Raw genomic sequence first — 18,219 nt, forward strand, 5'->3', positions numbered from 1 at the left:
TCTGAGTTTACTTCCTGGCAGGCTGCTATGTCAGCGCTTCCAAATATGAGTACACCGATACTGGGGTGCTGCTGTGAAACCCTTCCACGATGAGCGAGTGTAGTTTGAAAAGGGTTTAATTTAACCAGAGCTGTCCGCAGATCCCGACTGGCCAACTACACCTAATATCCGCCACATGACGTTAAGCCTACAGAAAAGTACCGGTTCTAGAATTTCCACACAGCCGACACTGCAAAACTGCTGGTGGTAATTCAACACCAAGAGTGTTAATTTTAGCACCGGTGAAGTGTCTGTATGCCTCCAAACTGCACGGGTTTTAACTAACATTTATGACAGTGTTAAATGTTCGACACCCAATAGTGTAGTGTGTTGCAGCAACAAAATGTAGTGTTGACTGTTCGGTAATAATGACACTATTGAGTGTTTTGAGTAATAGTAATGAGTGTTTGAGCCAACAATATACAGCAAAGGAGAAAAAAATACCACAAGACTCACTACCATAAATAGAACATCCATCCATCCATCCATTTTCCGAACCGCTTGATCCTCACTAGGGTCGCGGGGGGGGGGGGGGGGGGTGCTGGAGCCTATCCCAGCCGTCTTTGGGCAGTAGGCGGGGGACACCCTGAATCAGTTGCCAGCCAATCGCAGGGCACACAGAGACAAACAACCATCCACGCCCACACTCACACCGAGGAACAATTTAGAGCGCCCAATCAGCCTGCCATACATGTTTTTGGAATGTGGGAGGAAACCGGAGCACCCGGAGAAAACCCACGCAGGCCCGGGGAGAACATGCAAACTCCACACAGGGAGGCCGGAGCTGGAATCAAACCCGGTACCTCTGCACTGTGTGGGCCGATGTGCTAACCACTGGACTACCGGGCCGCCCCCTAAATAGAACATATGAAATTTAACAATTTTTTTTTTTTCATCAAATCCATTTCAAAGACTGTTCATACAAGACAGCAGTAGGGCACAATATAAGCTCTTTCATAATTTTTGTGTAAAAACTGCCCATCATGATGCCAATAATAAAATCATACAATAGCAGTGAACGAATCTTTCTCAATTTTCAATGCAATCGGATAATAATCAAAACTTGTAATAATAACATTTGTGGTCAAAAGAAATTCCTTTTCATCATTAAGATTTTAATCTTTTTTCCTCAAAAGAGAGAATATAATTCCACACACAACTCATTGGCAGGTTTGGTTGCTGGAGAGGGCACTCTTACAAGTGGACACACGAACATAATTAAGAATAAATAAGAAGCAATGCAGTGGCACGGTTGTCGACTGTCGACTGTCATGTCCGCCTCACAGTGCAGAGGTGCAAGTTCGATTCCGTCTCTGGCCTTCCTGTGTTGAGTTTGCATGTTTTCCCCATGCCTGCGTGGGTTTTCTCCGGGTATTCCATTTTCCTCACACATTCTAAAAACATGCATGGCAAGTTGTTTGGACACTCTTAATTGGCCAAAGGTGTGATTGTGAGTGTGAATGGTTGTTTGTGGAAGCGGATTAGAAAATGGATAAATGGATAATTCAAGCAGAGTGAAAAGAAGTCAAAGTGTCAAAGTTTGACTAAACGTGCAGCGGGCGGCACGACTGGTTAGCACGTCCACCACATAATGCAGAGGTGCAGGGTTCCATTCCGGGCTCCGCCCTTCTTGTGTGGAATTTGCTCACTATTCATACATGGGTTTTCTATGGGTATCCCACTTTCCTCCCACGATCCAAAAACATGCATTGTTGGTTGAGAGAACACTAAATTGTCCATACTTCTGCGTGTGAATGGTTGTTCATCTCTGTGTCCCCTGCGGTTGGCTGGCAACCAGTTCAGGGTGTACCCCGCCTCTGCCTGAAGTCATCTTGGATAGAGTACCACACGCCCATGACCCTTGTGAAGATAATCAGCTCGGATAATGGATGGTTGGATAAAAGCACAGCTCATCACTCGAGCTACGTAGCTTGCTCGCTTGTATGTTATTGCTAGATCATCACAACTACCTTTGCTTTGAATTATTTAATTATTATGCTGCAAGTGTTCCACTGAACCCCACCTATGACATTGTGTGTAATGTTCCTTATCAGCCCGCTTCAACCATATAAAGAAAAAAACCACTCGGTCTGATTTGATATGCAGCAATCAGAGCGGTGACCCAAATGAAGAACAACAGCGGATCTCATTCCTGCTCTGCTTCAGCCCTACTGCAAATCATTATCATCCCACCTCTTATTTCACTGGCTGTCACCTCCTGCTGCCCCCACCCTGTCCCATATGTAATCACATATATTCAGTCATGAAGATTAAATTGCACCCACTCTACCTTTTCCTGCACCCACTTCTTTTGCAAAGAGAGGTCCGGCCATCTCTTTGTGCCTCAGTGTACAGACAGATTGCTTGTCCTCACACAGCCGAGATCAGCGTGATCACCCCGACGCAATCGCCAAGCAGAAAGCATGAAAATGGACAATTGTGTCTCTGTGAAATTAGCAAGGCAAATTGTTACGATTTGTTTGTTTGTTTGTTTTTGTTTGTATACAGCTGTAATTAGTTTACTGTGCTGTGAGTAAAATGCTCAGGTTGGCCACGCAGAGGAATTGAACAAAACGCACCCACAATGTTAATTTTATGACCAGCACGCACATGCGCAACAGTACATTAAAGAACAACAGGGGCTCTTTGCAACAAGTGTGTCATTGAAATTGTCTTTGGTCTGTGGGTTATAATCCAAATATAAACTCATTTAAGTTGTACAAAAAAGACACATACGGTGTAGGTTCTTGAAAGGAACAGTAACAGTTAATATACTATGACCATTCACATTTTTTCACAAATACATTTATCACAGATCATTGCTGAAACACAAATAGCGGGATTTCTGGTGTGCCCATCCACCCAATCTAAGAGTAGAATGAACCAAATCAATATTTTGTTACGTACCTATTCCCGGAAATGTTTGCTGTTGTTCTGAATTTTGCCGGACTGTTAAGTAATTAGGATGCTAATTTACATGATAACCAGGCTCACATCAAATTTCTGCAGCCTTTGGAAGAAAATTGTCCACTTTCAAGCCACTATGGTTGAAAGTGGACTGACTGAAACACTACCTTATTCCTCTCGATCCATTTTTTGATCTTGCCTTGATTTATGTTTTCTCCGTTTTTGGGCTCATGCGTTCATTTATTTTTTCACCGTTTTTTTTTGGCTCTTGCCTTTGCTTATGATTTTTGTTATTTAAGTTAGTAGTTTAAGCCTATACACTTTTTTTTTTCTCCAGGCGGTTTGGTCTTTCTTGTACGTTTTACAAGCTATTTTGGTTCATGTTTTTTCCTTGCCTTGTGCAAGCGCGTTTTGTTTTCTTTGCATTATTCCTGGCTTGTTGCCAGCGTTATTATTTGTACTTTGTCGGCCTTGCACCTATTTTTTGTAAATAAATATTTTTGTTTGATCAACTTTCCTGAGTCTACCTTTGTAGGGTCCGATTCTGTCCGGAATCTTCTGGATACCCGACAAAAACATGCTGACTTTTCCTGACGGTGGTTTGAATTGAACACGTTTTATTAAACAAGATAGGCATATTTTTTTTCTCCAGAAAATGTGATTATAACTCTAAATTGTAAGACTTACCTTTAGAGTGTTGACTCTATTACCGGTAAATGAATGTCTTTATGACAGGGTCCAGTGTGTTTTTAGATCATGTTGAATTGTTTATGCAGCTCATCAAATTAAGAGCTTAATGTACTTTAGAATCCAAAACTATATGGTGAGACCGATAATGATAGCATTCAAAAAATGAAAGCAAGTTCCCACTAGATGTAGTAAAGGTAGAGCAGCAAAAAAAAAGCCACCTTTCCAGATGCGTCCTCGAAGCACGAACCATTACAATTCCCTCATCCAACATGAACATGCTCAAAAATGGTTCAGTCTGAGCAGTATGTCAAAGTTAAACGTACACTCATTGATAGTGGCAGAGAAATTCCGCAGCTTTAAAGCGCCATAAAGAACATTAAAAAGTTTTAGTATGCTCATAAAAGTCAAAGCTCGCACGATGCTCCCTGTTGCTGTGATTCGATTCTCATCAGTTCTGAAATGTGCAAGGCATCACCCTTCCTTACAAAACTCATTCAAACCGCGGTAATCACTCACGAAAGGCCATATTCTCATGTTGGCACATCAGTCTTTTTATTTTATTTTTTTTTTCAAATCCAGGATGTACGTGGATTCTCCAATCCATACTTGTGACACACCCACTGGGTGTAAGATGAGAATGAATGACTAAAGGCGTGTGTCATTGGTCTTAATTTAATACCAAGGGTGTTCATTTTAACACTGGCAAAGTGTCTGTATGCATCCGCACTACATTGACCAAACTATGAAATGTTCAACACCCAATAGTTTGTTATGGCAACAAAATGTGTTGACCGTGCACGCCCGCGATCCTGATGACGATAAGATGACCAGAAAATGGATGGTTGAATGGATATCCTTCCATCCATTTTCCGATCCGTTTCATCCTCACAAGGGTCGCGGGGGGTGCTGGAGCCCATCCCAGCTGTCTTCGGGCAGGAGGTGGGGGACACCCTGAACCGGTTGCCAGCCAATCGCAGGGTACACAGAGACGAACAACCATCCGTGCTTACACTCACACCTAGGGGCAATTTTGAATGTTCAATCAGCCTGCCATGCATGTTTTTGAAATGTGGGAGGAAATCGGAGTACCCGGAGAAAACCCACACAGGCCCGGGGAGAGCATGCAAACTCCACACAGGGAGGCCGGAGCTGGAATTGAACCCTGCGGTCGACGCGCTAACCAGATGGCTGATGAAAAGTAAGTAAAACTGCTATCGTGGGTCTGACCGTTATTGTTAAGTGTTTTCTTCCTGACATTTAAAGTTTAAAAGTGTGTTTAAAGTGGCCTTTTTCAAAGGAGCTCCAGCTTTTTTGAGGTAAATGTTATGAGCGGTTCAGAAAATGGATGGATGGATACAATGAGTGACATAAAACAGCCATTTTTCCCCCTTTGTCTTGATCCCTATTTTTTTTCTTCATTTATTGTCATGGATCACTTTTGTGTTTCATATGTGTTCAGGAAAAGGACAACGTCAAAGAATGAAATGTTGAATTTAACAATTTGTTCGAACCCTTTCAGGGACAGCGGTTACCAGAGTGGACAGCTATGCATGTTGTTCTCTCTTATGTTAATTAATCTTAATGTCACAGTTATGCATCAACCGCCACAAGGGACCCTTATCTGTGTTGCCATCATTTTACTTTCATGCCTAAAGACGAATAAAAACACTTGAGAAAAAAATCCAGCTGTAGGTTATTATTTGTGCATGAAAGGGTTCATAATCAGCTGTGTCGTGATCTACTTTTGGAGAATTGTCAACATGTATGAGTCAGGGGGTACAAAAGATTCAGGGGTACACAAGGCAAAAATGGTGGGGAACCACTGTGTTATTCAAAACACAGGAGCTTCTGTTCATGTAGTTTCAATGTTGGCTGAAGTGTAAGAATATTTCAATGCCAATTCATATGGCTGTGCCTGGTTTGCTACTAGTCCAGGGTGTGCCTCAGCTGGGATAAGCCTTAATGAGGACAAACTCTCCAGAAATGGAAAATGAAATGAAATGACGAATTGGACGTTGAGATGTTTTTGTGGTGTTTGTCTTTGAAGGTTCCACTGTATTCAATTGACGACTGCGGTGGGCTCGTAGCAGAGAGATTACAGAGAGTAGTAAATACATGTGGGATCATTTCGAGCTGGCAAGGCCTGCTACACTTTATGGAGACTCATTTGTTGAGGTGTTTGCACTCAGTCCCCCAAATCAATGCAGCAATGATTCATGCTTAAAATGTATACGTGGCATCACGTATAAAACGCAACTGAGAGGAATAGAGTTGGCCAAATGGTTGCACAAAATCAAGAAGACCTTTTAATGGACTTGTATTATAGTGAGAGAAAAGGAGAACTGTCTCGGGATGAAAGAGTTACTACAGACAACAGGGAATTCACATGAGGTTTTAGAGAACTATTGTTTGTTGCAACATGTCAGTGTTTTTTTTAACCTTAATTAAAATACACATGCACACACTCACACACACGCGCGCACACACACGCGCACACACACACACGCACACACACACACAAAACTCACTGTGAATTCCAAGACGTTTATAGTGTCACCACAGCACAAGAAGCAGAGACACTGTCCTGTGACTGACTGTGATGGATTTGGAGGCGTCTCTCTGTCAGTTCCAAATGATGTAATTTCTTCCTCACATCTCCATCTCGCTCCAGAAGACACAGACAGAGTCAATGCTGTTGTGCCGCATGGTGAAACAGAGTGACCGAAATGCAATGTTCTTCATCCAGTGTGTCGCCATGTTTATGAAGCTTCCGCTGCCCTACCTGAGCATGGAAATGATTGATTTTCGTAATACTGTTCAGTCCACAAACGAGACTGAAAAAGGAATACGAAATAGTCGTCCACCTGTGGCTCGGCGAGCATAATAAACATAAATATTCAAACACAATGTGGGAGGCTCAGTCTGGTGCCCAACAGGACACTTCACACACACTTCTGATACTTTCCAGATGGATTACAATTCATGGAGCTTGTCATTCCATATGTGGATATTTATTTCCCTTATTCATTTTCATTGGTGGTGGACGGTGAGTTTTGGACCTGGACCTTCAGAAGGCTTTTAGTGATCTGGTCCATCTCTTAATAACACCATAATGTCACAATAGAAAACACAAAAAGAATAACACTTCATAAGCATGGCTACGTTCACACTGATGAACGTCTTAATAAATTGTTCTTTAAGTCTTGTTTGCAGATTCACAGATGATTGTCTATATATTTTTCCTTTCAAGCACTTTCACCCACATGCATCGATACGAAAGAGGCTGATGTGTGGCATCGAAGAAGAGCATTTGAGGATGAAAAGACAAACAAATATTCCTTTATCTTTCAATACATCACCACAATAACTCCAATCATTTACAGTACAACATAGAATACTTCACAATACATTTTTATGTATATGAAAACTTTAAATAAATTACATCGAACTCAGATATGCTAATGCAGGAGCTCCAACTTGTCTGTGTAGGTCAAGTTGCTCACGATGTAGGTCTGGTTTGATTGGATTTAACTGCAGCATTTGATACAGTGGAGCATAGTATTCTGTTGGCTTGTTTGCAGCACCCGGTGGGCATTGGCGGTAGCACCCTTGAGTGGTTTGGGTCCTATTGAGCTAACAGAACCTTTTGTGTTAGCCTTGGTTGTTCTGAGTCATGAACTGCCCCACTGTCGTGTTGTGTTCCACAGGGCTCAATTCTGGGGCCTCTGCTGTTCTCACTCTATCTGCTCCCATTAGGTTCCATCTTAAGGAAACATGGGATTTCCTTCTACCACTATGTGGATGATGGTCAGATCTATGTCCCGCTGAGCAAAAAAGATGCTTTGTCATTGAGGCCACTTTTATTGTGTCTGGAGAAAATCAAGACCTGGATGGCACTAAATTTCTTGAATTTCAATGAAAAGAAGAAAGAAGTGATGGTGTTTGGTCTCAGTGTCAGTACGTGACCGTGTTTTCCATCCATTTATTCATTTATGTTTTTAACATCTTATCCTCAGTGGGGTCGCTGGTGTGCTGAAGCCTATGCCAGCTGTCTTCTGACCTAAGGCACCGTACACCCTGAACTGGCAACCATGCCTCTCTTACAGTTTCAATCAAAAGGGAACTTCCTGAGCATAGGTAATTTGATTCCGCACAAGTACTGGATTACATTACATTGTGCAAGTGGTCAAACCATAGTGTGACCAGGGCTGTATATTTGCAATACGTTATGAACTCACTGTATCATCACCAGTGGCGGTTCTGGGGGGGGCAACGGGGGCCAGTGCCCCTGCAGCACCGATTCTGGCCCCCCCTGTGGCCCCCCCTCCGAGCGTAGATTACGCAGTCGTGCCGAGTCGCCGACGCGAAAGATGGAACCAAAGTGCGTGATTTAACATTCTAGTCGGACCCTTTAGTGCGCTGCGCCACTTAAAAATGAGCGGGAAAATGAGAAGCAGTCCGCAGAGAAGGAAATTACCACGACACGAGTGCAATTTGCGCGTGTGTGTGTGCGCGTGTTTGTGTGTGCGTGTGTGTGTGTAACTTTTTTAGTCTCCTTTTTATTTTAATTTTTATTTAACAGGATCAATATATAAGACATTGCCTTTTAAAATTTGGATAATTATATGCATGTAAAACATCTAGCTTCAGTGTATTTGCAATTTTTGTCCCCGGCAGGCTGGTGCCATATCATCCCCTGGCTTGAATATTCTCAACAGATGGACACGGCTTATTGTTACGCTTGCAGACATTTTAGCCCCCCTAATACAGTTTTTTTTCTCATCACTGTAATGTTATGACTACAATTTCAAAGTCTGAAGAAATAAAAAGTCAAATAAGATTTCGAATCTGTCTTTTTAGCCCTGGGTTGAATGTGCCCCCCCCCCCCCCCCCATCAAAACCCCTGGCCCCAGCCCGGCCCCCTCAGTGAAATTGATCTAGAACCGCCACTGATCATCACGCAAAACAGATCTGTTATAAAGTACTGAGCCAACCTTCAAAGTTTTTGAAGATAAGAAAAAAAGCATTATTGCAGATCAGTGATAAAGATGGCAAATGTTAAACGTTGTGGGTCAAGGACAGGCTCAAGGCAGGTTTTTTGTCGCAAAGATGTGAAATGTGGAAAGTGGAAAATGGTGACCGACAAAATGTAACCTTGGATTTGAGGACCAAGGCACAAATAATGACTGATGATTCCACCCACAACAGAGCAGAGAGGTGAGAAGTCTATAATCTTACAGTGCAGCCATCATATTTATAGAAATAACACATTAGCTTGTTACGTAAAAGTTTTAAAAAATATCATTCTTGATATTTGGAAGTGTTTAATGTGTTGAGCTTTGCTACTAAAATCGAATAAGCAGTGTGAACGAGGCGTAATAAGGGGGGAACGTAATGATGATTCTAATGTCAGGGCACATGACTCCTTTGCAGGATTAAAGTGGTGGGGCCCAAAGTGACCCCCCCCCCCCCCCACACACTCTCCTGATTGTGCAAAATAATAATTACGTTTATTTTGTGCCATATAAGAACAGTCAACACCTCAGAAACATAAATAAAGACAGTTGTTGTTGACTTGCACTGTCCATCCATTTGTTTTCGTGCTTGCCCATATTAGGGTCATAGGTTAGCTAGAGTCGAGCTCAGCCTGCCAATCACAGAGCAGTTACAGACAAACAACCATTCACATTCAGTGTATAGACAACTTAAGGTCTTAACCTACCATGAATGTGTTTGGAATGTGGGAGGAAGTCAGAGTACCTGATAAAACCCACATGAGCACGGGTTAAACATGCAATCTTGACACCTAAACAGCGATTTGTAGTCCAACTTGGAATCTCAGAAAGATGGGGCAGATGTGGTGACCCCTCGGTAGCCAAACAAGCGTTGGACATGCAAGGTACAGCGAAAAAATAAAACAGAAAACGGAGTGTTTGTTTCATTTTATTTCATCAAGTGGTTGCGTGAAATAAAATCATCTGGATCCGGATACATTTTTTAAGGAGGCAATACATCTACTTACAAGAAAAAAAATCAAAATCCAGGTGATTCTCTTGTGTGTAGCTACTTGACAAAAGAAAATTAATAAAATTAACACACCATTTTTTTTTTGGTGTTGATATTAGTATTCTCCCATTCTGCTTCAACTTCATAGACGTAGTTATTTCAAGCCAGATGAAACCATAAAATTCAAGCAGATGTGTAAGATCTATTTACAATCCGTTCATTAATTTCAATTTTTTTTTCTTATTTCAATCATGGATGTAGTGTACAAGTGCTAAGTGCTGTGTCGATGCAGGACATCCACGCTTATCTACAGCATTGTTACCCCTGATATTTATTCCCTGACTGAGGAATCAATTGAATGTTACATCTTTGTAATAGAAATATGTTTCAGTGTAAGTTGTGATGAGATCAAGTTATATTCCAATTACTGTTAGGTCCACTGTGAACACCCAGTAGCCTAAATACATTTCCATGCCTTATAAAAAGTGCTACGGCGCATGAGATTAAACTAGAAGTATCATGCACAGTTAATTTGATAGAGTACATTTTCCTCTAAAGAGACAATATTTAGCCCCAGTCAAAACAGTGTACAATTTCAGAGTAAAATATTGAGAGTAAATTTTACACTGAAAAAAATTGGGGTGGTGTTTACATGGAAAAAAAAAATCTGTCAAAAATTCAAAGTAAATTTGACAAGGAGAGATTTTTTTGTTTTATTTGTTTTTTTCCCTAAACTTTACTTATATAGCATTAGTGCTGTATGTTACACATACGTACAGCACATTTGACAATAAAGTTGTATTCGATTCAATTAGTTTATTAGATGAATAGTCACTCAAAGGTTGAGGAATGAAGCCACAACTTTGAAGTGAGGAGACAGCCATGCTCCCATCTGAGCCGGACCGCTCCAACAGCGAGATAGTAAATCACTGCCGTCAGGCGGAATACCCGCACCTCCAAGTTATTTGGGGTCTCTTTTTCAAGACACCAGCGATTTACTAGCACACAGTAGGAATGGCAAGGCTCAGGTGGTAGCGAGTCTCTCTCCCCACCAGAAGGTTGTTGGTGCATTCCTCAACCCTTGAATAACTTTTTTTTAAAATTATGCAAGTAAAAATGTCTCCCAAACTATCCTTGTAAAATTTGCTTTGAATTTATGAATGAAAAAAAATATCAAGTAAATATCGCTACCATTTTTTTCTGTGTTAAGTTTTCCCTCAAATTTTACTGACCAAATATACACGTTTTATTTATTTAGTGTTGGTACTCGATGAAATTTTCTGTGTGGATCACCAACATGGGATATTATTTTCTAGGTATGTTGTAGAAGTGACTATTTGAAAATGTAAATACTGGCAGACACTTAAGTAAATAAAGTGCTGCGTATGATATTAATCTGTTTCCTTATTGTGGGAAGTCATTAACATGATCCGTGCTTTTGCGTAAAAGAGCACCATTAATTATTAAGAACATAGAAATGTAATTTGAGCACTTTTTATTCAGAAGTGTCTTTCAAACAGGTAGGACTTCAAAGTCATCAGTAGAAGCTCAAACCCAAGAAGGAGCTTTCGGTATCAAAAAGGTTTGTACCCCCTAATCAGGAAAAGGGCAGTGGACAATAATATCCAGATGAGCAATTAGTACTACAGAATTATACTTGCCCTCCGAGTGAGATTATTATTATTTTTTTCAAATACAGGTTATGCATTGAATAGTACTTCCGATTGTTCTTGACGTACTGTATACGCTACAGTATTTCCATTTGTGATTGCCCCCATGATGGGCATTTAATCAGCACACTAAAAAGCCCTTGACACATTCACTTTCACAGCTATGATTATGCACGACTCGCCAAGCTGAACTTTAAATATGTCAGCACTGTTTTGCCAACTGTCACGATTTCTGCATAATTTAATGACTATATGGCTCAAAGCAATCGCCAGGAGTCTGTTTGGCTTCCAAAATTCTTAACTGGTAATGGAATCTGTGTGTCAGCGTGACCAGATTGCACTTGACTTCCCAGTCGCCATACATCTTTTAATTCTTTTCCTCTCTCGTTTTCCCTGATCCACGTGATGACTCAGGAAAACTGCCTGTCTTGTAAAATAAAGTGGATGTGAAGATGCGGGCAGGGTAGAAATTAAAAGTGAAGTGATAAGTGAGCATGTGAATCCTTGCGTGCGGGTGTGAAGGCTATGATACATGGAGGGAGTGACGCGTTTCCTCTGATCAGGACTGTGGACGTGACAGGGCAAAAAATGGTTTGCCTGGAGGCAAACACACTAAGCCTTCATCTTGTCTCCCTTTGCTGCTGTCACCCACATGCATGTTTGCACGCACACACGCACACACACACATTTCGGAAAACACTTGTTGTGTCTCTTCTTCGCGACAACATATCCTTCCATCATTTCAAGATCTCAAGAAATTCTGTTTTCATACCAACACACATTTCCGCATACAGGTAATGTGGCATGAAACACGGTAATCGAGGTCCCAGGTTAGCCCAATAAGTACCAAGGGAACAAAATTAGATGCAATAAATATCAAAGAGATAGAAAGAAGTTGAGTAAAAGTACCTGTGGCGAAAGCCAAATTGTGGCAGAGTTTTTACTTTCTCGACCTGGATTTGCTACCCCTGCAGTCTGACGCTTTGCAACGGCACTATGATCGAGCATGAACAAAGCCAAGCGCGGAGCTATTTCAGCTCAGGCATTTATTGCAGACAAGGACAGCACAGTGTCATCCTTCTGTGCCGCAGGCGGGCACTATCTAGGTACAGAGGGAGGAAATGTGGGCGGACAAATAACTGCACAAGTTCAGCTTGGAGTAATAATGTGATTAACACTGAGATAATCGTACAAAGGTAAAGAAGCCTAGATTTATTCAGGTAAGGTTTCCTAAAGAATGGATCATTTTAGGACTATTTGTCAGTACACTACACAGAGCAATTGCAATAAAACAGACAAGGTGAACAATTTATGCACAAAAAGAATTTTATATATATATATACATAAATAGATAGATAGATAGATTTGAAATATATCGATTGTTATTTGCTGTCAGTAGAATACGCTCTCACTGCTACGTAGCACGGTGGACGACTGGTTAGCATGTTACAGCATCTTACAGTGCAGGGGCCGTGGGTTCGATTCCGGGATCCGGCCTGCCTGTGGGGAATTTGCATGTTGTCCCTGTACCTGCGTGGGTTTTCTCCAGGTATTCCGGTTTGCTTCCACATTCCAAAAACATGCATGAGGTTGAGTGTGTAGGGTTGTTTGTCAAAAATAGTCAAAAATAGTGGTGTGAAGATTTTTTGCACCCTTCCTGATTTTTTTTTCATGTTTACCACTCTTCAATGTTTCTCATCATCAAACCAATTAAGTATGAGTCAATGACAACACAAGTAATTAGTTTTTAAATTTAAAAATGAAGGTTTGATTGTTAAGGGAGGGAAAAAAAATTCTAAACCTACATGGCCCTGTGTGAAAATGTGATTGTGCCATAAACCTAATAACTGGTAATGAGTCTGACATTTTGTCCCACTCCTCCTGGCAGAATTGTTTTAATCCAGCAACACAATCGGGCTTTTGAATGTAAACGGACTTTTAAAAGGTTATGCCACAGTATCTCAGTCAGATTGAATCTCGACTGACAAGGCCACTCTAAAATCTTAAATTTCTTTTTTAAGCCAATCAGAAGGTGACTTTCTGATGTGCTTTCGATGCAGAACACAAATGTGGTTAAGCTTGAGGTCAAAAACTAATGGCCAAACATTCTCAGAATTTTCTGGTCAAGACCAGAATTTATGGTTCCGTCAATCACAGTTATCCAGGTCCTGTAGTAGCAAAGCAAATCCAGACCATCACACGACGACCACCATGTTTGACTGTTTCTCAAATGCAGTGTTAGCTTCATGCACAAACCTTCAAAAACAGGGGTGCCCAACTCTGGTCCTCGAGAGCCCCTATCCAGCCTGTTTAACATGTTACCATTCTCCAACATTCCTGATTCAAATGATCAGCTCATCATCAAGCGTTACAGACGCTTGATAACGATCCTGATTGTTTGAATCAGGATACATTTAATCCAGGGGTGCCCAAACTTTTTGGACCGAAGATCTACTTTTCGATCAACTAACCTCACGGGATCTACCCTTACCGACACACACACACACGCACACGCACACGTACGTACACGCACACCTACCCGTACGCGTACACGCACACATACCCGTACACGCACACGCACACCTACCCGTATGCGTACACACACACGTACACGCACACGTACCCGTACACGCACACCTACCCATACGCGTACACGTACACGCACACGCACACGTACCCGTACGCGTATACATACACACACGTACATGCACACCTACCCGTATGCGTACACACACACGTACCTGTACACGCACACCTACCCGTACGCGTACACGTACACGCACACGTACACATACACGCACACGTACACACACACACACACACACACACACACACACACACACACACACACTCACACACACTCACACACACACACACGCCATGATGAGCAACAGCCTAACACGGAGGCATGCAATGCACTTTTGCAGCCTGTTAACCATCGTAGCTCACATGTACCGTTTTAAAGTGCTTCCCTGGGCCCTCCTAGGTTCCTATTCTTTGCCCGTGCCATCGGTGAATTGTACACGAAGCAAACTGAATGAGAATAATGATGATAAAAGACAGAGCGCAACAGCTCTGATCACAAGCTGCAATTGCAGAGTGCTGAGCGCAAACAACTTCCGGTGACGTCATCACGCGCCACCGTAAATTCAAGATTTATCTGCTTTATTTAATTTTTTTTAATATTTATTTTGTGAAAAGGAGACTGACAGGATGATTATGGTGCAGCGTACATTAACACTAAAAATATATTACTAACATATATTAATAAAATATATTATTAACATGTACAAAGACACACAAATGGTTGTTTGTTTTTTTTCTCCTCGACACTCTTCGGATCTACTTGGGACCTGTTTTAGATCTACCGGCAGATCAGGATCGACATAATGGGCACCCCTGATTTAATCAATCAATTTGAATAGGTGGTCAGTGAAAATTTACTGAAAAACTTGATTAGCTTCAGGAAATTCAGGATTTAATGAGGGGGGGGGGGATACTTTTTCACAGGGTTAGATAGCTTTGACTATATATGCTTTCCTCAATATAAATCAAATCATCATTTTTAAAATGGCATTTTATGTTTACTTGGGTGATCTATGATCTGATTTGTGTGATGATCTTAAATAATACCAGCTTGAAATTTACTTAGCATTGGATCATAAAGGAAATTGGGGGTATACAACATCACCACCACACTCACACCACCACCAGTGATTGTTCAGACTATAGCCAAGTTGACAAGTCCAAACATTTTGTGCGATTTTTATAAACGACAGTCAAAACACACTGCAATTCACACAAAATTTGCAGTTTTGTAATACAAATGTTTCTTGTGGAGAAGTTATTGTTGGAGCTAGTTGGCCAACCTGTTAAATTATGTATAGTATGTCCTTTTGCTCATTGCTTGAGTTTCATGCATATTAAGACATTTGAAGAAATCTTTTTATGCTGCAGATCTATCACCATGTATAAATTATGAAGTAATATATTTGGTTGTGGGCTGATGAACCATCATTGGTCAGTACATCACCAATGGCCACTAATCAAGGAAAGTGGTGTGTTCGAAAGTCACTTTTGAGGGAACACGGTGCAAATTCTTTGTATAGGCCAACATGAAACAAATGAATGAGATGTAATGTCATTTTAATTTCTGTTTCTTTGAGCACCTATTTTTAGCTAGAATTCCACAGTGATCAGACAACGTTTTTGAAATACTTTCATAAATAAGTATGATACATCATGTGCAATTATATCAAGAAATGTAGAGTAACCTTTGTTTACTGAGGGGTGGAAATCAAACCACAAGTACCACAAATATCTCAATCTAAACAATGCCACTACCTAGCTAAGCATATCAAGTCAACATTATGATGGCTTTTCGGATCAACTGATGGCTGAAAACATAAATTGGCTTTAATTTGCAGTGTTTATTGTTTTTGGGGTTTATTTTATTTTTTTGGGGGAAGAGACGGACTTACAAGGATTATTTTACGGACAGTGCTTCAGTAATAGCTGCTTGGCGATGACACTGCAGTTAAAATGGTGGTAAAAGGCTAAGAATTACAATTGCATTGCATTTTATTTTGGCACTTAATTCATCAAGCTGATCAGGCAGTACCTCATGAGGGAAAATAAATTATAAAATTGGTCATGTACCTTGAATACAGTACATTCAAGCAATTAACTTAATATCACAGAGAATCACAGCACGTGGAAACACTGTGAGCTGTGCAGCTTGATGGACACAACTGCAGAAAAAAACAAACAAAAAACCCCCCAGAAAGCTTCCTATCCCTTTAAAATGGAAAGCAGCTCTCTTGAGTGTACCTGCAATGAAAATTAACAGTCAGACTTTCTGTCCAAGCTGGACTAGTTCCACAAGTGAGATCGTTAACAAGCTTGGCACTTTTTGATCTGAAGGCAAATGGAATGATCATGTTAAGAAATTTAAGGGGCAACCCATCTCTACCCGTGTCTGAAAATGGAAAGAAAGAAAAAAAAAAGAGGCCACAGGGGAAGCCAGAGGACACTTGAAATTCAGCTCTGACTGTATTGGCCACTGGAAACCTCTCACTAGTGTGGAATGAAATGATATGAGGGAGAAGGGTGGGCTGCCCATCTTGATGAGAGTCCATATTCCCATCTAGCTTCACTTGTCTCATTTCATGCTGGTTGGCCATACTTCATATTCAGGAGATATACCCATTGTTTACTTTAGATTTGCTTTATACTGTGTCTTTGTGCCACGCTTCACATGTCTATTGAAAAGCATCATTACTTTTTACCTCCAGTAAAAACATAGATATGGAAACTATATCCTATGACGCACCTGGGGAACGGAAGGCCCGCAGACATCATCAGGGTTGTCCACTGTCTCTGAACGGCCCTCTAAGAATTCACTAAGTCAAAACCAAACGTAAAATACGGTTTGGTCCATATTGTGGTACTCGGTTGTTGCTCGGATTTTAAGGGCTGTTTATCGAGTCTGCTGTTGAGTGACAAGCCAGATCCAGACAGCAATAGGAATACACAAAGCATGGAAGTCCTGCCTTATTGCATGTGACAGGAAGTGGAATGTTCAGATATCAGTGGTGATGACAGGCGTCACCCCGTGAATAAGCAAAGTGGGACCCAGGTCTTGAGTCAGCAACTCCAGCTGGTGCAAGTAAGACTTGTAGAGAAGGGTGTCAGCTGGTGGGCGGGGCAAATACAGGAAGCGCACAGCAGGTGCTGGCTGGGCTTGGTCGAGGATCAGCTGATTGACAGCTGACAGGTAGTCATCAGCCAAGCGTGCGGTGTTGCTCAGGAAGCTGTTGACGTAATCCTCCTCATCGTCTTGTTCCAGCTTCTTCTCTTCCTTGATGATACCGGGGGACTGCGATGATTGCCTCTTGTCCAATTTGCCTTGGCGCTGCCAGTGTAGTGCCACCTGCTGATCCCAGGGCACGGGGTAGATTTGAGCTTTGATTCTTAATTCTTTCAGCAACTGTCCCAGCTTCTCCTCCAAGCCTCTCACGCTTCGCCCTTCCTCCACGCAAAGGAAGAGACGTAGTGTAGCTTTGCGCCAGGCTCGGACCATATTGAGAATGCAAGCTAGCTGCAGCAAGAAGAGAGAGCAGGTATCCACGTAGCTTGTGCTGTCTGGACGCAGAAGGTTGACTGGCCAGACATCGACAAAGACAAAACTCTTCCCTGGAGAGGAGGAGGCCGCTGACAGAGCCTGTGCTCGGTCAAAACTGTTAAAATGACGGGCCAAAACCACATTCTTCAGCATCTTCATGGCATCGGCAATGATCGCTACGTACTCCTGGGGCCCCAAAACCTTCCCATCATGCACGCCATCATGTGCAGCACTACCACTGGACCGAAGAGAAGGAAAATGGAACGGAGTTTGGCGCCGCTCAAGATCATGAGAGAAGAACGCCACATCTGCAGCATGATTTGTGGAGAGCTTGTCCTTTGGGAGGCTGTCATCATAAAAACCCAGGACAAGAGTGTTGGGACGCATCCCACCTGGAATGTAGAGATGGGAAAAAAAGGAGTCGGTGAGCTACAATGATTTGTTTCAAAAAAAAAAAAAAAAAAAAAAAAATCCATCCCGCAATGTGATTCCAATGTTTTTAGGAAATTGATCTGTCACACAATTCCATTAAAATAAACCCCATGGAAGGCATTAAGCACATTCATTGGCTCCAAAGAAACAGGTACATGGATGTGTTTACCGCAACATTTCCTTTAAACAAAAGTCGATGAGCGTTTGGGAACTGAGGACAATATTTGTTGAATTTTTGTCGATGACATTCTTTCCCATTCCTGCTTGATGTACAACTTCAGTTGCTCAACAGTCGGGGGACTATGTTGTTCCTATTTTGTGCTTCATGATACATCAGACATTTTCAGTAGG

At 41.7% G+C, this 18,219-nt stretch overlaps 1 protein-coding gene across 1 annotated transcript in view; it reads right to left on the reverse strand.

The window, feature by feature from the left end:
- Positions 1–15,441: 15,441 nt before the first annotated feature.
- Positions 15,442–18,219, reverse strand: part of LOC147197766 (solute carrier family 12 member 9) — a 66,717-nt gene continuing 63,939 nt past the window's right edge. Inside the window, exon 13 of the mRNA XM_086126078.1 lies at positions 15,442–17,828. Within this exon, the coding sequence (XP_085982204.1) occupies positions 16,894–17,828 (935 nt within the window). The 3' untranslated portion in view covers positions 15,442–16,893. The remainder of the gene's footprint in view (positions 17,829–18,219) is intronic.

Source organism: Hippocampus guttulatus, chromosome 12 (genome assembly GCF_054856545.1).
Source record: "Hippocampus guttulatus isolate MCC_2025c chromosome 12, RoL_Hgut_1.0, whole genome shotgun sequence".
Taxonomy (NCBI): Eukaryota; Metazoa; Chordata; class Actinopteri; order Syngnathiformes; family Syngnathidae; genus Hippocampus; species Hippocampus guttulatus.